This window comes from Hippichthys cyanospilos, chromosome 2 (assembly GCF_059441005.1).
Source record: "Hippichthys cyanospilos isolate Australia breed blue-spotted pipefish chromosome 2, RoL_Hcya_1.0, whole genome shotgun sequence".
In the NCBI taxonomy this organism is placed as follows: Eukaryota; Metazoa; Chordata; class Actinopteri; order Syngnathiformes; family Syngnathidae; genus Hippichthys; species Hippichthys cyanospilos.
The window spans coordinates 30168788-30192980 of NC_142370.1; the positions used below are offsets into that span (position 1 = coordinate 30168788).

A 24193-nucleotide genomic window follows, 5' to 3' on the forward strand; every position below is an offset into this window, starting at 1 on the left:
CCTCTTGATGACGTTCAGTGCTTGTAGTCGCCCTCTGCTGACCAAACTTTTTCAGTTTTGTTTTTAGCGAAAACGAAATGCTTTTTTTTTTCTAATTTATTTTTAATGCGACTTAAAATCCTTAAATTGTCAGTTATTTTAATTTTAAAGGAGTTTTTCAAATTTTGTGTGGTATTTCCACACAGAATATAACTATGCCTCGTGTGCTGGCTTGTATACAGCTCAACAGTTTTGATCTGTTGATTAAAAATCACTATTAATTTTTTAGCCCTTTTATATACTATTATAATGCGAATGCCATACTGCTAGATGCCTACTAGAAATATATATATATATATATATATATATATATATATATTAGAATATTATATTATTATATTATTTTTCCTTCCAGAAGAACAGGAAGGAGATGCTTTGTGCCATCAGTGGGCATGGTTCGGATGAGCAAAGAGGCGTGCCTTCCTCCCACCAACCTTTACTACAATCTCACCTGCCTAGTTACACTCACGCACTGTGTACAAACCAGACGAGTTGGAGTGGACATTTGAGTCATGGATTCTCCACAGAGGGACTCACCAGTTAGACCAGGCTTCCAGAGAGTGGATATCCAGAAGACGACGTGGGAAGTCCCACAAAGATACACGGCGCTGCGGGCAGTTGGCTCTGGTGCCTATGGGACAGTTTGGTAAGTTTCACATGGGATGTGTGAGACATATCATCGACATCCCAGTAGTTGCTTTGGCTTCATATGCTTAAATCAATTTAAATGTCTTTACCATGATTAACATTATGGAACATGACCTAAAAAAGTAATTAACATTAAATAATGCATTGTCTAACAATTTACTGCACGATGTGTCATTTCAAATAGATTCAACGTGACATCAGTCCTCTCCATAAAACTGACGTGTCAATTGGTCTTTCCATTTATAGATGGTCAAAGTTCATCATTAAAGCTTCTTCATGCCAGAATATTGTCAGTGCAGACGCTCTATATGTTTTAGTGTGCATTCCACTCATCGGATGGCTGCACCCGCAGCTATCTTGCCTTCTGCAAACAGAAGCACTATTGTGCCCCTCAGGCAAGTCAGCAAGTCAGTGCAGGTCTACTGATAAGCAAGAATCTCTTCCACCAGCAGAGAAGCACTTAGCTGACAGGGATACCATGCTCTCTTTCTATGGATACAGTTTTTTTATTGACAATTTTTATTGGCAGTATTACCTCAATGATATACCACACTGAAGTACTACTAATGAGGCAAATGGACGACATTCTATAATATAGGTATTAATTTAAAAATGTTTATCAAAATGCTAGTTTGCAACCGTGTACAACATTTTGCCCCTCTCATGCAGGGAAATATAGTAACCACAATGCAAATGTACACAACTGTAGGTGAGGTTTCTCCTTCGAAGCCTTTCAGATCATACATCCAAAAATATACTGTAAAATTAGACATTTCAAGTTGTTTTTCAAAGGTTACGTCAACCCTATTTTTTTTCCAGAATATGTTCTATGTAGCCCCACAAGTTTAAAGACTGCATTTCTGATTAATATTGTGTTTGTGGAGTACGAATTTAAAAGTGAAAGACACCTGGCTTCAGCTCCAGCATGTCACTATCTCGACGCTAGAACTCATCACTAGCTTGACTCTTCTGCGCGATGCTAGCTGCCTGGTCTTTGTTGCCGCCAGCTTGCTAGTCTTGTTCTCCTCCAAGTTGATGTTCCTGGTCAACGCTGGCTTGCAGCCCAAGTTCCTTCCTAGCTCGCTGCTGATCGCCTTTATCTTGATGCACCTATTCATTTATAATCCCTCAGTTTTCCAGCTACATTCCATTACCACCCAAAACATTACATAACATGACATCTACACACGAATTAAGCAGCTAAATCCATTGTTTTCCTCTTGCGGAAAACGACAGCAATGTTGACAATGGATTTTTCTCTTTATTTCATATTCCATAACACAATATTAACCAGATTGTTCCTACAAGTGAGGTTGCACAGTTTTAGAGTTGACTTCCCCTTTAATTCAAGACCTAAAATTGTTCACAAGGTATGAACGTAAGTACGTACGCTTGTTTTTCGATTTGTGCCCCGCGATTGGCTGGAGACCAGTCCAGTGAGTGGCCCATCTCCCGCCAAACGTCATAGGCTTCAGTTTACCTGGGATCTCAATGAGGATAAGTGTTTAAAAGAAACAAAGGAAACATGAATACACCCTGTGTAACCGTGAATGTGACATGTCTTGCCAATGATTGTTCTCATCAAATGAAAATGAGAGTAGTGTTGTTGTTTCTAATGTTCTAACTGTAATGTGTTTGCGGTAGCTCGGCCATAGACCAGAGAACCAAGGAGAAAGTGGCCATTAAGAAACTGTATCGTCCTTTCCAGTCCCTCATCCACACCAAACGAGCTTATCGGGAACTCCGGCTGCTTCGCCACATTGATCATGAAAATGTATGTTTATTTATTTATTTTTTCCAGTCCTTTATGTAAGTGGGTATTCTTGAGTTCAAGTACAGTCCTCAAGGCTGGATGATGAAAGTACGTTTCAATCCACACCAACTGCAATTTTCCTCATCTTGTCTTATTCAAGCAAAGTTAATTTTGAGGACAAGCAAACTTTGTTGAGCATTCAACAAAAGCCTATAATCTCATTTGAGCTTCAGGCCAAGCTGGGAGTGCTGTTTGTTGTTAGAACCCGTATGGTCCATGCAGTGTTTTTGCTTGTGACGCAGTACATAGCCACTTGGTTTTTGCATCTAATCCGGGAAGAAGACTAAAAAAAAAGAGGAGATTGCTTCATAATTGTTCTTGGATGTCATTGTTTTCAAGCAAAAATAGAAAAAAAAAAACTTGCTTTTGGCATGATCTCAATCCTTACTGAGTAAAATCTGAAGAAATACACTTAGTACTGTGTACCCTACTGAAACAGTTTATACAACACATTATGAGAATGTGGATCAGTAGTCAAAGATGTCAAACATAAAACATTTGTGAGAAATTTACAGATATTATTTCCTCACAGAAATACTTATTCAATCGTAAAATGATGCGCAAATGGTTATTCCAGCATAAAAACAATAAAATTGGGCTTCTATGAATCTCGCCTTGGAACAAATGTAAAGAAATACAGCATATGGCGAGTAAATAGCAATGCAGGAATACATCATACATGTTATTTCACTGTTAATCATTTTCATGGTTTCGTTTTATTGCATGTAATATATTTGCACAATTTACTAATGATGATATTATATTGTGGATATTATATTATATTGTGCCATGTTGGAGTGAATGGTTATCAGTGCATGTCCCTAAACTGGGATAGAGCAATGATTGTCAAATAGAGGTGCGCGTACTCATGGGGTTACATGAACGCACCTGGGGTACGTGACACTTTATCAGGAGACCTAATTTAATCTTTCCTAATTTAATGCTTTTTAATGCTGTAAAATGTGTTCAACTTTTCAAATTAAGAGCAAATTAATTCTAATGTGACACAATTCCTTGCTAAATTGTGTTATAGTGACCCCTTTTCTTCCTTTGATTGTTTTATACAGATAAGAATTGTCATTAGTGCCCAAATTCTCCAGGCAGACAAGTCAGAAATAAAGCAGATGATACTACACAGATTTGCTGAATAAAAAACATGTACAGGCACCGCTCCTAATACTGTAGGTTAAATAACTCAAACAGGGATGACATAGCTTTGTGTTTGTTATCATTTTTTCCCCATCCAGAAATATTTTGTGCTGGCTAGGGGTTACATTGCTGAAAAACAATTTTCACAGCTTGCGCATTAATGAAAGATGCAGAGAACCGCACATGATGTAAAGCAGTGGTTTTCAATTATATATTGCAACCCCCCTATGAAAGAGACACACCAACGACAAATAAGATTATTATAAACAAAAATGGGAAAAGTATACCTAAACTGTACCCTTTTGAAAAAAAGGAAAAGCGATAGAAATCAACTTTCAACAACTGTTAATTACTTTTTTACAGTGTTTATACAGGTTATAGTTAGTCTAAAACTGAAAAAATAGCCAATCATTTTACTGCTATTATAGCAAAAACTATGCCTTTTCCCTTGGGAAAAGGATCAGTGTAAAGAATAGATTGCGAGATGAAACTGAATTAGAACTGAAAGTTTGTGTTTTATTGTGGTTTATAACCACGTTCATAGGATGTGTGTATGAAGACGCACATGCAAAACTTAGCAGATTGTTTTTTTTTTTTTTTCTCTGCTTCTGGCCAAAGGTGATATGTCTCCTCAACGTCTTCACGCCTGATTCCTCTGTGGAGAAATTCCAAACCTTGTAAGTGAGCAATCAACCACATTTTTCTGTTAGCTGTTGCAGCTTGTTGGGACCCCTTGAGACTGTGTGTGCATGGATGTATGAGAGGTTCAAGCATGATTTTTAGGAGCAAGTGTGCGCACGTTTGTTTTGGCTGCATATTGTTCCTTTTGTTGTATAATTATATGATTTTTGTTTTCCTTTTACAAACATCCAGTTATATGGTGATGCCCTTTGTAGCGCAGGATTTGGGCCACATCATGAAGAAGCGGCGATTAACTGATCGCATTACAACATATTTGTTCTACCAGCTTCTAAGAGGACTTAAGGTGGGATTCTGTGTGTTATCCAAGGGTTTTTAGGTGGTTTTACAGAGTAAAAATCCATACTTGGTATTAGACTGAATACTAGATTTTTTTTCAGTTTACTAAAAGAAAAATGGCACGTAATGTTTTCATTCACTCAGAAATGGTAAATGGACGCTCACACTAAACGGTGAAGGAAAAGCATGCCAAGCATACCAAGGGTCAGATCACATGTCATTTCCAGTCCATTAGTCCAAATGGAAAGGGCAAAACGCATTGAAGTAGAACACTCCATAACAATGCTTTGACATTCTGCCACAATTTCTCAAAGTCGAAAGTCTTTGTTAAAATGGCTTTTTGTCTGTAGGGTTCAAAGGGTTTAAACTGGCTTGAATGCACAATTTTTATGACCCTTACTAACAAAACTGACAACTCAGGAGATACTGAATTGCTCTTCACTAATGCCGCTATGTTTCAGCTGCTTAATTTTCCATGTTTTCATTTTTTCTTGGTTTTGCCCCAGTGAACAAGTGTAATCCATTTAATGTTGATTTTGAAAAGTATGTTCTGAACTAGGGTTGTTATTTATTTATTTATTTATTTTTAGAATAATGATTCCATCAATTATTCCCGAATCCCTACCAGTAAATAAATAATTGGCTGAAAATTGTATTTTGCATGTGAGTGTATTACAAAACATGTTTTTCCTATTTACTGCTTATCAACTAATTATTGTCTTTTATTTGGTATTATTTAGCGATTGAAAAAAATAATCTCAGTCAGGGACTCATTTCAGGAAGCAAATCAAAACGAAACAAAACACAACACAACACAACATATATATATATATACAGTATATAGCAAAGACAAAATCTTTTTGTTAACCTGTGAACAAAATTCTTTTCTAAGATTGTGTTGTGTTTGAGGCATTAGTATTTCTTTAGGGGAAATTGTATTTTCTGAACCTAACTGAATTACACAGAAAAGGCTATGTTTTAAGACCAATATTATTAAAACTTGAATTATTTTGAGGAAATATTCATAAATATGATGAAATGTGCCTTCCAAAGACGGACATTTGTTACATAGCTCATCCGGGAATTAAATGGATTTAAACCAAACACAGTATCATTTTATATGACTTTATTTATTTGTGTTTCCTTTTTTTTCAGTACATTCATTCTGCTGGCATCATCCACCGGGTTTGTACTTTCAAAATTGCTCATAATGCACTGAGTGGCATATTTTTGCTGGATAATAAATACATCAAAGCTGGTACTACCTCGCTAAAATTGCTTAGAACATATGAAACAAGATGAAGCTTTTTATGTATGACTTGCTAGTTATTGTATTTATCCAACAATGACAGTTGTGTGTTTTACTGTTCTTCAAGTAATTGTAGTTCTGTTTTCAGGATTTAAAACCTGGCAACCTGGCTGTGAATGAGAACTGTGAACTAAAGGTACGCTTGCGTAAACGCAATAACAAATGACCAGCCAAGACAAGACTTACAATGTTTTTGTTTCATGCATGATTTGTTTCATCTCATCAGATATTGGACTTTGGTCTTGCAAGGCAGACAGAAACTGAGATGACTGGTTATGTGGTGACGCGTTGGTACCGAGCTCCAGAGATCATTTTCAATTGGATGCACTACAGTCAGACAGGTAGCTTTTGGATACAATGATTTCTTAATCCTTGTGCAGTATTTTGTCCAATCTTAAAATCAAAATTATTTCCCGTTAAAGAGAAAGCATTGAACGAAGACTTTGGGAGCTGAAAATTCACCCAGATGGTGACGACTTGTCCAAATGCAACATGGCACGACCACTTAGCTTAAATTTCGGGGTATAAGCGGCACCGCAAGTCATAACATTGGATGTTTACGCAAAAAGAAGTGTTTTTTCAAACATTTTTTTAACTTCCTGCTTACAGCAACATCCTATCTTCAATTCAGATCTATTTTCATAAATTGACACCTTGAACTAGAGCCGCACGATTATGGCCAAAATAATAATCACAATTATTCTGGTCGCTATTGAAATTACGATTATTAATCACAATTAATCATCCTGTTTGGTCAAACATCTCTATTTATCCCCCTTTTTTTAAACAAGCGGTATATAAACAAGGCTTCAAGGCTTGATCCTTGCAAATAATAATAATGAACTAAAATAAATAAAGTAAATAATTAATGGCAAAAACTTTCCACACGGGGCAACACAGCTAACTTACTTGCTCATTGTAAAGCAATGAAAAAAATAAGCCTACTTAGAATCAAGCACAGTATTTACTTTTAGGTAAAATTTACTCAATTAGCAGTCAAAATATAATTTTAGGTCAATTCAGACCAATTTTATTCCAATTTTAGGTCTCAATTGACAGCTAGCATTGTTTATATTAGGAATCACGTGAGAAATTCACAACCAATGGTAAATAAAATATTAAGGTGAGAAAACCAGAGGCGTTTGTCATGCACACATGTGGGAAACATTGCCACCTAGTGGTAGGATAACAAATTGCTTGGTTTGACATATAGGTAGCCTGCTTTTTAAATGTTAATATCGCCAAGTATCACCTGAATGAAAATTGTGGGATCCAATACTGTGATCGCGATTAAATTCAATTCATTGTGCAGCCCTACCTTGAACAGATACACATTTGCTTTACCAGTGGATTGCCCCCTGGTGGCTATTAAAACAAACTGCAGATAAGCCACACTGGACTGTAAACTGCAGGATCCAAATCATAAGAAAAAGTTGCAGATTATAGTGCAAAATTTACGATAGTTATCACGTTAGCAGGAGTGTGCAAGTGTGTGAGAATGATGTGAAAGAAAATGACTCAAATATGATCAAAATACTGCACAAGAGTTAAACAGGTCATTTTGAATGACATCACAAGAACATAGTTGTCTTTGTGTGTCACAGTGGATGTCTGGTCAGCTGCCTGCATCTTGGCTGAGATGATCACTGGAAAAGTTCTCTTTCCTGGACACGACAGTATCCTTAAACTAAGATCAGATCCCAGCTCCTTTTGACCCCTCAAAAAAAGAAAAAGTTCCTTCGTGAAAAGTGTTGAAATTCAATTTTTCTACGTACCAAACTACTATCATTCGTTTTGCAATACCTACAGTAAAATTAGATTTTTTTTAACCTGCTCAGGTATTGATCAACTGAAAAAAATCTTCCACGTGACTGGAACACCTGATTCCAATTTGGTGGAGAAGATGCAGAGTAAAGATGTGAGTTTAATTCCTTAGTGTGCTTTCCAGTTGAGATCTGCCCCTCCCACTTCAAGTGAACATTTTTAATGGAATGTGAACACTTGTTTTCCAGGCACAGTCGTATGTTCAAGGTCTTCCTGCGCAGAAGAAGAGCAACTTCAAAGAAGTGTTTCCATCCATGGAAGAAAAAGGTAGCTTCAATCTTCTTTGACTCCAAACTGTTGACACATATTTTATAGAATACATATTAGATGTATATTAATAAAATGTTTTAAGTAGTTTCAATTTTGCTCAAACATAAACTTGATTTACGGTAGGCAGAAAGAGGCTTTTTGAAAAACAGTTTTTTATTTATTTGTTTGTTTTGTTTTTAATTGTTTTTAACTGCTTGAAAGTTTTGTGAGGGGAAAAAAAGGGGCTTTACGGATAAATATTAGGGGTAGAAATCTTTGACTGTTTTACGGTTGGATTCTGATTTTTGGGTCTACGAATTGATTCAGAATTGATTTTCAATAAAAATGGTTTTGAATTAAAAATGAATTGAATGACAATGATTTTTACTTCGATTTATAGATAGTTGTGAAAAGAATCGTCGTGACGTATTTCAATCTGCTTTGCAAGATTGAATGGCAAATGGATACAATAAACTTTTTTCTTTATACATTTCATTAACTTTTAATTGTTGGTAAAATTGTTTTTTTTTTCTCCAAAAACAGTGTGTGGACCACAACTTTTACTGCATTCTTTATTTCGAATAATTGACACATCAACTACTCAAAAAAAGACAAAAGCCGTGATATTTAGCACCGTTGTCTTGGTAGTGCAATGGTAGAGTAATTACACACAAGCCATCAGGGTGTGGATTTGTTTGTTTCTTTGTTTTAATTTATAAAATCGATTTTTGAATATTTTATACCAATTCTGATTACAGTAAAAATCTTCATTCTTATGTGAACTATTTTGGGGGGGGAAGCACATATTTAAATATAGCCAGAATTTGAAAATCCAACCTTAAACGACATATCTATTAGTACATATTACATAATCAGTAGGGCTAAATATTGGTGTATTCAGTTAACTTCTGAATAAATCACAATTTCTTTTTTATTTCTTGCACCTTGACGCCTGCAGCCGTATCGCTACTGGAGGGCATGTTGCTGCTGGATCCGGACACAAGGCTGACAGCCGCACAGGGTTTATCACACCCCTTTTTGACAGAATATCATGACCCGGAGTGCGAGCCCAACTCTCAGCCTTACGATGACTCCTTTGAGACCCTGGAGCTTACCGTGGCGGAGTGGAAGAGTAAGTTGGACTTGTAGAAGACTTTTAATGTATATGTGTATGGCATATCATCATAATTGTGATTTTTTTTTTTCATCTCTCAGGTCTCATCCACATGGAGATCATGACTTTTGACCCGGATGATCCAAGTCAGACAGCCATATAGGAGGAACATCTGTCTGTAATTTTTACCCATATTTTACCTGTTTTTTTTTTTAACCTTTTTGCCACCAGCTAGAAGTTAAATGAAAACATATTTAAGCTAACCAAGCCCATGTGAATGTTATGTTTTTTTCTGAGTTGTACAAACAAAATAAGCTAGTAGACTTTTAAGAGATGACAGCTTGAGACATCCAAAAAATTCTGCATTGCATTTGGAAATTTTGTATTACAGTATACCACATTTTTCTCTGTATTATATAATATAACACAAAAATTCTCTTGCCAATAACTGAGATATGTTGCATCACAAATAAGACTGTTTGGTTTATTACCTCTGCTGTAATGTTTTTTTGTTGTTTTTATTAATGTGATGGTTGAGAGCTATGGCACAGACCAAACAAATAAAAATATAAACAACCAAAAAAAAAAAAAGATTCAAGCAAACATGAGCTTTTCAGTGTCTTTTAATGATGCTTAAAAGCGGGCAATCAAATGTCCTCATCATGAAATATTTGACTGGCTGTAATTATTAAACTAGTAACAAATCATGATTCCAAATGTCTTCATTGCTTAAACATGTAGTTTTTTTGTTTTATGTTATTTTCGATGAGTAACCGTTATCACTCTCCTTTTATCATTTAACATGTACATTTTAAATTTCTGAGTTGATCTGTTTCTGTATTTGAAAAAGGAATGAAGTTATGTGAGTGAGTGTAATTTTAATGATAAGCAAAATCCACACACCAAATATTTTGTTCCACTTCATCTCTTTATCTCTTTGGGGTCTAAGGTGAGCTAGATGAAGCCTACATCTGACTTTGGACAAAAGGTGGATGTTATCCTGGGTTGATCCCCAGACGGTCGCAACATTTGTGACTGTATAGGCCACAAATCTGGACACACTTTTTGATTCAATTTATTAGAGTAATGGCGACCACCGATTTCCTTTGGTTAGCTGATTGGTTCAAACTTATGGCCTGTATTAGACAGACAACATTCGAGTCTTGCGGTCATATCATGGTGATGAACGAATTACTATGTTTGATGAACGAACTATTGTGTTTTGGTCATTCTGTATTTAGAGTGTTTTTGTCTTTTTTTTTGAGGGGGGGGGGATACAACTACCGTAGTCTATACGTGAAATCTATATATATTCCTTCGTTAATCTACGGCTGATATTGCAATAAAATAATATAAAAATAACGTTGTATATTTTTTTGATGCGCAAAAGTTTGATCCAAGAGGAAAGGAGCGGTAATTATACTTTTAACCGCTAGACGACAGCATTAGATCAATTCAAACAAACCTAAACTGTGAAAACAATAGACTCAAGGCTTGTTAAATTGTGCTCGGCCGCATTAACTTTTTTTTTTTATTCTAAACACAATCACAGTATTATACAGTATGTGATTTACCAAATACCAAATAATTATATTCACCTCTATGTATTCGATCACAATAAATTTGTGTTAGGGTTTTATTGAGTCCCATATTAAAGCTATTCTAATTGGTCAGTGATTGCATAACAATAAAGTAAATATGTAAAACTACAAAAAGGAAATGCTAACTTTAGTGCAAGTTCTGAATTTTCTCTTCACATACGCTTCTCATTAAGTGACTAAGACCTTATTTTTTTTATTTCACCTCTGGGTGTAGAAGAATCTTCTTTGCTACAAATATGGTTAGTTGCCATAGGTTTTTGAATGATTGCAGTTGCACCTGTATTCTTTATACTATTAATTCATCCCATATACAGTACAATTAGAAAGAAAATGGCTACAGGTCTCTGCACATCATAAATGATGCAAGATCCACTTCATGCTCTCCTAATGACCTGAAGTGATGTGTGACAAAGACTCATTTGGACGTCAAAGAAGATCGCATCTGTATTTCTTGAATGAATGCTATCTAAAAATACACAAGAAACGTTGCATCAGATTAGCTCAGCTTTATTCCAGGTTTAGTGGAGAACAACTTAATTTTCCAAGTCAGGTTCTTTAATTTCTCCAGTGAGTGTCAAGCGGTAGTGATGCAAAATTTGTAGTTTGTGGAGCTGGCTTTCTCTCAGACTGTCAGAAATCAGTTGAAAGTGATATACTGTGTGTGGCTGCTTCGTTCGCGCTAAGAGATGCAAGACAACAGAAAAGAGAAGCATGTCGTTGATTTCTTTGTCGTATATATAACACGCCCGGACCTCCTCCTGCGCCTGACATGTTAGCGTGGACGGATTAGTTGCATTGCAGGGATTCTCTATCATGCAAGACAAGTATACGCTTGCCTTGCAACTAAAAGACAGCCACAGGCACAAGAAAGGACTGACTCATATATTTGCTCTGCTTTTTTTCTTCTTTTTTTTTTTTTTGGTACTCTGCCTCTGCTTTGATTTTAACGAAACCTCTGACTCTCTGAGGGTTTATTGCTCAAACTGAAGAAATATAGACATACAGAGAACAGGAACAGCCTTGATATGTGGGAACGAAGGAAGATTTTTGTGAGTGGTGGCCGGATGAAGGACAGGAAGAGACAAAATGGGCCCAGGTGGGCTATTATCAACGGCGAGTGCTGAAGCTGGATCTGGATGTCGTCATGGTGACGCTGCTGCCGCCGCCGCCGCTGCCGCCGCCGCCGCCGCCGACGCTCATGCGAGTCATGCCGCCATATCCTCCAGACATACCGATGCCGCCGCCGCCCATCATGCCGCCGCCCATCATACTCATGCCTCCACCCATACCCATGGCTCCACCCATTCCCATTCCGCCTCCTGAGCCACCACCTGGGGATGGCAAAGGGACAAATGAGAAAGAAATAATGTCAATGCCACCTAACGTACAAGCAAAACTACATCATTCTTCCGTTTTCCGATGTTATCTCACCACATCGTGGTTGGGTTTCTGTGGCTTCACACTATTGCAATTTTTCACTTCCACCATAACTCTTTCGATTGCTGATTCATACCATTATTTTTTTTAATGCAATGTTTCTCCCTTTTACGTCTAACCAGTCAAAAAATAGTAGATTCATCTTTTAAAAAAAAAATCTCAACTACACTGTTTTTCATTCATGATCATATATATTGCAGGTTTACCGCTCTAATTTCCCTAATATTTCCCAACCCCCTTCCCTTCCAAAGTAGTTTGAGATGTGATTTTATGTATTTATTCTTTTAAAAAAAGAAACAAAAAGAACAAAAGCAAAAAAAAAAAATAAAATGATTCAATCTGCAATCGCAGATTTTGGTCACTGTGGCTATTCCAGATTGTGTTTTAACATTGTTATATTTTGTTATATATTCAATAAATTAAATAAATTCAAAAAAATCAAAAACTATTACAACCTGAATGCTCTCTTATTCATAAGGGCAGAAGAAAAAGTCGAACGTCGATACGTACCACCACCACCGCCGGAAGACTGTATGTGGATGGTTGCATCTGCATTGCAAAGCCTGCAAAGAAGTTGAAAAATGAACTGGGATCCCAAACATTTTTACCTGGCAAAGTTGTCGAGTCAAGTACCTTTGTTCCTCGCCCTCCAGCAGTTTCCTGTAGGTGGCGATCTCAATGTCAAGAGTCAGTTTGAGATTCAGGAGTTCTTGGTACTCGCGGATCTGGCGGGCCATGTCCTGCTTGGCTCTTTGGAGGGCATCCTCCAAATCCTTGATGCGGGCCTTGGCGTCCTTTACAGCCAGCTCGCCGCGCTCCTCGGCCTCAGCTATCTGAGTCTCCAGGTTAGCGCGCTAGAAACGGAAAGGTAGCCAGCAGGTGTTTGAGAAGACGGTTTGGAAGCGTACGAAAAGAACTATGTGCAGAAGTTGTTCAACCGAACGATATACTGAACCTGTCCCTTGACGGCGTCTATCTCATTCTGGAGGCGAAGAATCATACGGTTGAGTTCCGCGATCTCGTTCTTGGTGTTGCGGATGTCGTCTCCGTACTGGCCAGCGGATGCCTCCATGTCCCTATACTAGAAGGACAAGAGTGGAATTCCCACAGCCATTGATAGGTTGTTTTTGTGTAAATTGTTATTTGAAAATGCTTACAAGCACCCAGTGATGCGAAGTTTACCAACGAACCGAGACTTTTGAACGGATAGTCACTGTGAACAATTGAGTCTTTGTAAGAAGCTATGTTAACGTTTGTCAAAATATTTCAGGTAGTGTAAACACGCAAGCTAACCAATGTGTTTAGGGTATTTTGCATGTTTGTATTCACCGATACTTATGTTCTAAAGACAATATGAACTTACTGAACGTTTATTTTTTTTTAGACTTTTTCAAATGTCAAAATGAAGCATGTTTGGCAGCATTCCCATAATGTCTAAATATACTTACTAACCAAAGAATTTGGGAAGAAGAAAATATTCAATGTTATCACTCAGAGTATGACATGAATTGAGATTAATCACTAAAGTAGTATTTTTAATCAAACATCCATCCATCCATTGTCTATAGCCGCTTATCCTCACTAGGGTCGCCGGCTTGCTGGTGCCTATCCCAGCTGTCTAGGGTGGGAGGAGTCTCCCACCGTCAAGCATTTTTGCTTGGCTTTGGCAGGGATCTTTATTTGACATGATGTTCACCAATCACCTACCTTCTGGTGATACCAGTCTTCTGTGCTCTGACGGCTTTGGTTCGCGATGTCCTCATACTGCGACTTCACTTCTGCAATGATGGTCTCCATGTCCAGAACGCGGGTGTTGTCCATCTCCACAATAACTGAAGTGTCCTTGATCTGGCTCTGGAGTTCACGCAGCTCCTGGTAGATTCGAAAATATATACATTTGACTCATATGTGGATGAACTTCATTTGTTATTGAGTCAGATGCCAAAATAGAAATGAGGCCGTGTTTCCTGAACTCAATAAGACAAGTGAAGTGAGTGAATTTTTACGTACTGCGTCGTAGACAGCTCTGAGGAAGTTAATCTCATCCTGAAGAGAATCAACCCTTGCCTCAAGATCAAGTTTATTCATGTAGGCACCATCAACATCCTGTATGAAAGAAAAATAATGACAGAAACAAAGCGAGTTTTAATTCAAATGTTTCAAACAGATGAGTTTTTCATTTGCAAAATTATTTTTAGGGTTCATCCACCTTCTTGAGGAGAACAAATTCATTCTCCACACCAGCACGCTTGTTGATTTCATCCTCATATCTGAAAAAATGGAAGCACGGACAGAGTTTCTTTTTTTGTTTTTTAATATTAGACTGTGGTTATCAAATCTTGTGAAATAAATAGGACATACTTGTTCTTGAAGTCCTCCACCATGTTCTGCATGTTCTTTAGCTCCCCCTCCAATTTAAGCTTCTCATTGCCAAGACCATCCAGCTGTCTGCGCAGGTTGTTAATGTAGGCCTCAAACATGGCGTCGATATTGGAGCGGGTAGTGGTCTGCTCTTGTAGAAGGTTCCATTTGGTCTCCAGCATTTTGTTCTGCTGCTCCAGGAAGCGCACCTAAAACGATGTTCAAATGAACTATTAGTTGGGGAACGGATGGCATTTTTATCTCTTTCTTATAGTTCTATGTCTGTTTTTTGGGGTGACTCAATGAAGGCACCCTCACAACTACCACCCATCCAAAAGGAGTCTTTTAAATAAGTATGATGTCATCACAGGACTTTAAAATCCCTTCGGGGCACCTCCACACACCACCCAACTTGAACTAAAACATTGTGGAAATGTAATGACATCATCTGAAAAGACAAGTTGAAAACATGTTCCAACTTCTGCTTCTGGCAAGGTGAACATGATATTAAAAGCTGAGCCCTGGGGAGGTTCAAGCCCATCCCTCCATTTTGGCTTCCACACCTCATTTAGCCCCTCCTCCAAGTCGGATTGATTTTTTTTTTCCGCAGGGAGCATAATTTTTTCAGGGTGTCTACTTAAGAATTCCTGGTGGAGAAGTGCTTGACCTTCCTGATCACTTTTCTCTATTTTCTAAATTGAATTTAATAGATCTCAGCCACATGATACTTGAGTTTTTGTTTTTTGTCATGACTGTCTACGTGACGTGACTCCAGCTAGTTCAATACATTCGATGGAGCCTTCACTTTTACTCAGTTCTAATGGTTGTAGATCAGATGTGACGCTACACTCCGGGGGCCACCGTCCAATCAGTGATAACCTGATCCTTCTCCAATTCAGAAGCATCGGACACTGGATATGACCACTATAGTGTTTCCTGCCTCTCACTGTAGAAACAGATGGCAGAGGGCTGGCTATGGTCATAGGTACGTAAAATGGGAACTGGCCTTCTTTGTAGCGAGTACATTTAGGAAATCAATTTGGAATGAGAGTATTGTATGTTGTCATTAAAATGCTGCACATACTAAATGCGGTATTTTTAAAAAGAGTATCAGAAATCATTTACACAAACACGCCAATGTAAGATATGTCAACTATTCCACATCAAGAAAGCACGTACCTTGTCGATGAAAGAGGCAAAGCGGTTGTTCAGACCCTTGATGGCGTCTTTCTCTTGCGAACGGACAATCTGGATGCTGGGATCGATTTTTATGTCCACGGGGGCCAGCAAGCTCTGGTTGACTTGGACGTTTGTAATAGGAGGCACGTTCATGCCTATACCGCCAGCACCGAAAGCGGACCCCATACCCATACCACCGTAACTATAACTTCCACCACCTCCAGCGCCAAATGCAAAACCTCCAGCACCGGCACCGCCGCCGCCGCCGCCACCACCACCGCCGCGCATGCTTGACCTAAGTATAGAGGCGCTTGAGGACGCTATCGGGACCGACCGAAAATTAATGAGAGATTGTGAGGTGTATCCCCCCCCTCTGCCACCACCGTACTTGCCGAAATCACTTCCAAAACCGCCAGCAGACCCATAGCTGGTCTTCACAGTTCTACTAGTGCTACGCATGGATGTCATTTTGAAGAAAAGGAGTCACACAGAAAAAAGGAGAAAAGAGACAGAAGTTTGGCAGAGCAGAGGAGTCCACTAAGAGGTGAGTCAAGTCCCTCTAAGTACCCGCTCTCTGTCCCTGATGGGTTTTTATAGGCCACTCACAGCGAGGGAGGTACTCACTGTGCTCCACCTTCAATGCACCTCTCAAACATGCTCCAATCACACGGATCACTGAGGGGCGCACCTGCAGGAGGATGGAAGGTCTTGGTGGTGTAAAATGAGCTGGCTTCACACACCTACAGGAGTTGGATGAAAAACCTGCTGGTCTCCAACAGAGTAACAAGTCAGAATTCGTCAAATTTGAGGACGGCACGCCAAGTCTCTTGCGTGATTTGCTTGGCAAATTATTATTATAATTATTATTGCTATTGTTGACGTTGTTGTAATCGTTCGTTTTTTACATGGGATGTCTGGACGCAACTCACTAATTTTATATATTGGCTTGGGGCTGGAAGTGAGGAGAGACTGGCTGAAAGTCAAACTCGATTTCTCAACAGCATGTGTCACTATACAGACCCAAAGCAAAATATAATAAAATTATGAAGAAAAGAAATCATTTTATTGGAGTTTCATAGTATAGATCAGAATACAATACATTTTTATTCCATTTTTATTCAGCAATTTATGCACAAAGCATTTATTTTTTCAAAAATGTTTTATCATGATCACATCAAGATAATTATGCATCAGGCCTGCAGAGCAGATGTTCACAGATCTTGAAGACTCTCGCCCACCATGGATTTTACTATGGCTGCTGCATTTATTTAGTACTACTATATTTGTTTTCTTAGTAGTTATATTATAGTAGTCAGGGCAATTACACACAAAAAACATCATTACCACAACTTTTAACCAATAAGACGTTTAAAAAAGGATGTAGAGTGCAAGATACTAGACTGTTTATAGTCCTTCAAGGGGAAATTCAATTTCTTGAAGGTATCGCACAAAACCAGATCATCTAACTGTAATCCTCCAGTTCCCACAATAACATCTTTTCAAACTAGACAGACATGAATGCATTTCTCTTTCATGATGGACTCAAAACTAAAATTTCAGTCATTTTTTCAGAAAAAAAAAAAAAAAACCTGATTAGATACACCAGCCTGCTATTTGTCCACATAAGCTGTATGGTGCATATTTCTCAATATAGCAGGTCACCACAAACACTCTTTTGTAGTTATGTAATTTTACGCATGACCTAAGATCAGGGGTGTACGAAAACGAAATTTGCTGTTCTGTTTCTACCTGTTGAAACTCATCACATTCACTGGCTGAGTTGTCTTCGTCTGCAAATGAGCCTTCTTAGAAGTGCTGGAGGGTGAGTCACACTCACACCCCAAAAGATTTGCTATGGCCTCTCTTTTTTTTTTTTATATAACCCAAATGCTTTCATTGGAGGTTTCTACGCTTTGATACAATTTTGTGGTTGGAAATAGTAAGTACCTCAGGTTATGTGCAATGGTCATTAATAATTTAATTACCTCGATTGCACTCAAGAATGAATTAAAAGGCACCCCCCCCCAAAAAAAAAAAAAAAAACATTGCCCAGAACACCCTAAAACTGTACTCATTACTCGTGTTTGCTGTTCCTTATATCACCTTGTTTTATTCCATTTTTGGTGAGGGTGAAAATACATTTTCAGCTGAACATTAATTTCCTGGACTAGGAGCTGTGAAGTCATCTGAATCTGAACAATGTGACACTTTTACACCTATTATATCAAAGAATTTGTTGCTTGGATGCGATCTGATTGTAATGCTAAAGTCATGCTTGCAAATGACTACAATAGTGTACTTATGTTGTACTACTACAACATTGTCAATTACATATTGGACATGTATTCATTTACATACAAAAACAATGTGCAGAATGACAGAGCAGATGTGCTAATGACATAAAAAAAAAAAAAAATCAAAATCAGTCCATGAAGAGGATGCTTTTTTTTTGTCATAGTGCCTATTGACTTACAGTCTTTTTTTTTTTTTAATGTGGATTCTAATAAGGCAGGAATGATATGAGTGACATCTCAAGCGGTCCTGTTTGCACATGCGGTGGAATGTTTTCTGGCTAATGTTCCTTGTGAGAACTTTCATAGAGACGGGAGTTTACGCTATAAATCCTGGCAAACCAAAAGAACAATTAAATGTAAAATGATTCCTCAGTTGCCTTACTGCCTTATTACAAACTGCATCGACAACAGACTTATTATACTCAGTAAAAATGAATATTAAAAAATGTAGCAACTCATTCACTCTGAAAAACCAGCAAGATGGGGACAACATGTCAAAGTTCAAACATAGCACCACCACTTATTTTCACAATGCTGGCACCAAATGATGGAAATACTGCACAAAAGTTGAAGTGATTTAATGTGAAGACAAACGTTGACAAACAAACTCAGGGACTAAACTCAAGAAACACAAAATGACTGAGTTGACATTTGGGGTGAAAATCTGACTGTCATGTTTTTGCTGTGGGTCGGTGTCGGTTTGTCTGTTTTTGTAGATTCAAGTGAGTCGTGTTGGTTCATGTGTATTTCGTTTGTCTCGTTGCCTCGTGTGTGCCCTCGTTAATGATCTGCTCCACCTGTCATCCGTATGCACATCCCACCCACCCCCCTCTCAGCCAATCAGCTCCTTCCTGTCCAGCTGTTTTGTGATTGTCTAATAATAAGGTTTTGGGTTTACGATTCAATTCTGAATCAATTTTTGATTCAAAATCATTTCCGATTCAGCCTAACAGAGACAAATAGCATTATCATGGTGTCATTTGTTTATATTTATTAAGTGTTGAAATGTAAATGCATGTAAAGTGCCTTTTACACAAAAGGAGCACACGTGTTCTTTATTTTGTTTCATTGACATATCAATCACAAGAATGGAAGATAAAAGTCTTATTTGAATGGAAGTTATCATAAACAATATTCAATAGTTAATATTCAGTAGTGTGGTGACTCTTTTTTAAATCTTTTATTCTGTGTTTTTAATTGCATATTCCCTGTCTTAAATTGTATGTGTTATTCTGTATGTTCTACTGTGAAGCACTTTGGTCCACCTCTAGGTGATTGTAAAGCGCGATATAAATAAAGCATATTACATTTACATAAACATAATTTATTGGATGATCCATTTATTGTAATTAAGTACATTATGAAAGTAATTTCACCCATGTCATTCTTCTTGATATGTCAGCTTTTATAGATTGATCTACAGCCCACATTGTTATGCATAAATGGACCTTTTTTTTACGAGTTTCTGACTGCGCTTGAATGCACCATGTGCACCATGCAGTTAGCATCTCGCTTTAACACGGAAGGCTTGTGCCACATCAACAGTTCCTTAGCGTCTTTAATCAGGGATTGAATATGACTTTTTAATGGTGGTGTGTTCATGTTGGTCGAGAAAATGGAGTTGCGAGGAGGAGTAAAGCTAGCCGGTAGTAACCACCTCTACGTAAGCCAACTTCAAAATAAAAGTATAAGATGGCCATCGCATTGACATCCATGTATTAATTGGGGTGTTTATTTCTGTGTTGATTCTTTTCTTTATTGATTTCCTGGGGCACTTTGATTTCTCTTGACGCAATAGCAATAATGGGCCAAAATAATTCAAAACGACAGGGAACTAAAGACAAACAAATTGAGGAGGCAACAAGGCGAACGTGGACTAGACACGAGTCGCTGTAGGGTGCAAATTGGCACTCAAAAGGACGAGTACAGACAGACAAGATATGAACGAGGCACATCGAGATTTTGGCGTTCCTGCAAAAACAGTCAAGTTCTTTGATTAGGGTGTGGTTATGAAAGCTGCACTACTTCCCAAAGAGGATTAGTCTCTCTTTCACATACACATGAGCTAAATCATCATGTTCAAAAAAGACTTTTGTGCGAGTTTGTGGCATGAGCCCCAAACGAGCATTCATCCATAAAAATGACTTACTCGGCTAAATTATATAAACAGGAACATTTCAATGGCGGCCGCACCTTGAATCAAAGAGGTTTAACCAGGAGTGCATGCAGTAACTGCCATACATCCTGTTTTGGCAATTTAAAAAAAAAAAGAAATACCAACACTAACGATCCTACTCTGCCACATTGGTTTCTGTTGTTATCACTTGATTTAGTCTGCAAATTGAGTTTTGGGAAAGATTTATTGGATGAAAGTTTGTGCGATTGTGTTCCTGGACCTCAGAAAAGACACCATTCTCTCTCTTTACAAAGGTGACATAGTTCAGCTTGTTGCAGACAGTTTAATTAATATTTACCAAACAGAATAACGTGTACTCGTCAAAGATGGAATGTCCACGTCCAGAAAGTAAAAACTCAAGCCACGGTTTCTTCTATTCGAACTTCAAATGCACTTTTTAATCTATAAGCTAAGTAGAAGCCATGAACTCATTGAAGATGAACTGACACAAAGTAGAAAAGTGTGCTGTGGTCTGACGAGTCCACATTTCAAAATTGTTTTGGATCCTTTCTGTTCTCCTGGCCAAGGTGGAAAAGTACCACCTGGATTTATAACACTGCAAAGCCAAGGGTTATCGGAAAAGGCAACTTCTAGAGTGCTGGTATATTTAGCATTTTCACTCATCTTTCAAGGTCGACGGAATAGTGTCTGCTATGTCCATGTAAACATAGGTGCTATCAAACGAAAGATTGATTTCCATTCCTTACTTCAAATTACAGATACGTCATGTATGTGTATTACGTATGGCAACATGTTCACAGTCATCAGTGGTCAGTTGGCTTAATATTAGATAAGCACTAGTCATCAATCAATCAATCAAATTTTATTTATATAGCCCTAAATCACCGAAGTCTCAAAGGGCTTCACAGAATGAAAAGAGGTCATACAGAGACATCTTTTCAATGTAAGGTACACAACAGCATCCCCTGTCAAAGCTCCCAGAAGGGGAAGGAAAAACTCAAAAACCCCAATTTGGGGAAAATCAGAAACCTCCAGAAGGGACCACAGGTGGGAGGAGCCCCCTTCCAGGCCCACAGGTTGAAGTGGATGCTGCATGTTCCGAACACAGAAACAATATAAATTACAGAAAACATATTGTGCTATATAGTGCAGTGATGTCTTGACAGCAGGCAAAGCCATTGGGCAGGAACCATCCCGCATTCCAGCCAGGTGGACCGCAGACGGCTAGACTCCTAACCCGTGATGGTCGACCAGCGCAGGACCCAATGGAGGCGGTCAAGTCAACCCTCACCATCTAGCTAGCCCCCTCTCCCGGCCGGAAGAGGGGGGCAGGAAAAAAGAAGAAGGCTGCAGACAGGCTAATTTAACTAAATGCTTTTGAGTATAGATGTGTTTTTAGTCGGGATTTAAAGATTTCTACCGAGGTGGCTGCGCGAACTTCCATAGGTAGGGCATTCCATAGTACTGGCGCGCGAATGGAAAATGCCCTTGATCCCGCAGACTTCTTTTTAGCCCGTGGGGTCGATAGCAAACCGGCATTTTGTGATCGAAGTTGTCGGGACGGAACATAAGGTGATACTAAGTCGACGAGATAGGAAGGAGCTAAACCGTGTAAAATTTTATAAGTAATTAACAACACCTTAAAATCACATCTCACGTGTATTGGAAGCCAATGCAGGTCAGCTAGAATCGGAGTAATATGATCAAACTTTCTCGTCCTTGTCAATAGTCTCGCCGCTGCATTCTGTACACACTGCAGGCTTTTAATGTGAGACATGGGAAGGCCAGAAAACAAAATGTTGCAATAGTCTAGGCGCGACGTAACAAATGCATGAATTAATGTTTCTGCATCGCTAAGAGAAAGAATAGGGCGAATTTTAGCTATATTGCGGAGGTGAAAAAACGCCGTTCTTGTCATGTTATTAATATGTGTTCGAAAGGAGAGAGTTGAGTCAAATATCACGCCGAGATTTTTTGCAGAACTACTTTGGGAAATAATACAGTTTTCTAGGTTCAGCGTGGTATTCTTAAGCAGGTGCTGATGATGAGCAGGGCCAATAAATAACATCTCAGTTTTATTAGGGTTGAGAAGCAGAAAATTGGAAGACATCCATTGTTTATGTCATGGGTGTCAGCTACCCTCCATAAAAAATGCATTTGACCAAAAATGTATTATTTATTATTTCTATTACTATTTTTGCAACTAATTTTTAATATGTACTTTTTTTTATTTTATTTTACACATCGACTTCATTCAAATTGGGCTTGATATTTCACAAGACAGAGATAATAAAAAGAACAGCTTCGCAGCTTCCTCTGTGGGCTACAAATGCGAGTCTATTGGCAATGAGAAAGCTTGTCTTGACTTTCACCAACTCAAACATTGCAAACCACACCCTTGACCACAGTAGCCCAGAGCAAAATGGGCAAAGCTGAACATGCAGAGCAGAGTACGAGCCCAGCTCACATATTTCTTTGCTACTTTTATTACAACAAGCTATAATGTATATACTGTATATGGGAAGAAGATTGGATGGAGAAAGTCATTTGGAGTTCACTTTTACTGTTGAACACATGAAGAAAAAGAAAAAAATTATTTTCCAGGGCTCCTGTTTGGACTAAACGGGTTACAGTTTCATGGTTAGTACAAAAAAGCATTAAATGAGAATCTTTTTTTAAAAAGCATTAAATGAGAATGTTTTTTTCTGTTTGTTTTTTGTGGGTTGCAAATATTTTTACAGTTACAATTCATACAAAATGTGCCAATATTTGTACAATTCCTATTCATACAAATTATTCTGATAAATGATGAAAAGTTTTGTCATGTACCACAAATCAAATCAAATCATCTAAATTTGACACCTCAGAGGGAATAATCTCATTTCTTTATTGCTTTTCCTCCTTTGTCCATTCTCCAACGCTGTGGGCGTGTCCGCTGAATGTGCTAAAACTACGGGTGTGGTGCTCATCTTTTCGGGCTTTCACAACAATGAGGCACTCTAAAAAAATGCAGCTTAGATCGTGGCAATTTAAATGCTACTTAGCTACCTTGTTTTTCTCTATGATGTGATGCAGATGAATGAATTTCAAATACTTTGTTATAGTGAGCTTTGTTATAGCACAATATGTGTGATATTTAAAAAAAAATGAGATGTTCATAAGTATATTGTATGCAGCATTGTGTTGTGGTTGTTGCACTATTGTTACAAATGGTCATACCTTGCAAGCAATGTTGCAGAATCGGTAAAAAAGGATAGCAAATAACATTGTAGCCCCTTCAGGGAATCTTCGAAGTAGGCTGAGGCACCTCATAAATCACACAAAATCTGTAAATTTAAAGGAGATTAGTTATCAAGCCGTTGGCTCAGCGGTGCTGTGCCTCTACCTGCTCAGTGCTGCTGCATGAGAAAACTTGCGTCAAGTACAGTTGTTATATAACACTCACTGCAGCTGCATCTGCCTAAGGCCTCACTTTTTTTCCCGAAAGAATAGAGCCACGTCTGCAAGGACATGAGCTACAGACTCATTTATGTACTTGTGTATTGTGCATCGAAGGGGGGTAGGTGTTATTCTGGAATTTGTGTTTTTGTGTTTGTTTTGAATAATTCAAACTAGTTGAAACATTTTTTTTGAACCGTGCACATTTGAGAACCCAAAATGAAAGTGCTAAAGGTATTTCGAATTCATAATAATTCAAAATGGTTAAATCGTTTCTTGTGAGCCAAACTCATTTGAACACCCCAATTTTTTTTGGTCCATAATAAATACAAAATGTTTTCCCCTTAAATGAAGCTTTATAGTTAAAGTTTTACTTCATAATGTTGCAGAACGGTCTTACACTCATCTTGGATTTCCACTTACTCCACCTCAACAATTTAGGTAAGGGCTTGGTTTTGAGGCCACTAATAGGCTAGATCTGTCATTAAAGAATGCAAACCACCTCGAGGTAAAACCACACCTCCAAGCGTAGCAGAAATGAACACAATGAAATTCTCTTTCATTCGCATTCTCCTAATCTTACCTCATTTGACATGACATGTTCATTTAAGTTTGTGAGCTTT

The 24193-nt window shown here is 38.1% G+C and overlaps 2 protein-coding genes across 2 annotated transcripts; one reads left to right on the top strand and one right to left on the bottom strand.

The window, feature by feature from the left end:
* Nucleotides 1-504: 504 nt before the first annotated feature.
* LOC148428208 (mitogen-activated protein kinase 12) lies at nucleotides 505-9833 on the top strand. The gene is made up of 12 exons (XM_088406423.1): nucleotides 505-685; nucleotides 2332-2461; nucleotides 4268-4326; nucleotides 4523-4634; nucleotides 5783-5812; nucleotides 6025-6072; nucleotides 6163-6277; nucleotides 7541-7612; nucleotides 7775-7854; nucleotides 7949-8027; nucleotides 8968-9141; nucleotides 9225-9833. The coding sequence occupies exons 1-12, from the start codon at nucleotides 552-554 to the stop codon at nucleotides 9284-9286; spliced, it is 1095 nt and encodes a 364-aa protein (XP_088262549.1). The 5' UTR covers nucleotides 505-551; the 3' UTR covers nucleotides 9287-9833.
* Nucleotides 9834-11215: 1382 nt separating this feature from the next.
* On the bottom strand, nucleotides 11216-16273 carry LOC148428209 (keratin, type II cytoskeletal cochleal-like). The gene is made up of 9 exons (XM_088407715.1): nucleotides 15702-16273; nucleotides 14523-14731; nucleotides 14371-14431; nucleotides 14172-14267; nucleotides 13869-14033; nucleotides 13117-13242; nucleotides 12795-13015; nucleotides 12672-12724; nucleotides 11216-12055 (listed from the first exon to the last, which is right to left on the bottom strand). The coding sequence occupies exons 1-9, from the start codon at nucleotides 16167-16169 to the stop codon at nucleotides 11832-11834; spliced, it is 1623 nt and encodes a 540-aa protein (XP_088263841.1). The 5' UTR covers nucleotides 16170-16273; the 3' UTR covers nucleotides 11216-11831.
* Between the last annotated feature and the right edge of the window lie 7920 nt (nucleotides 16274-24193).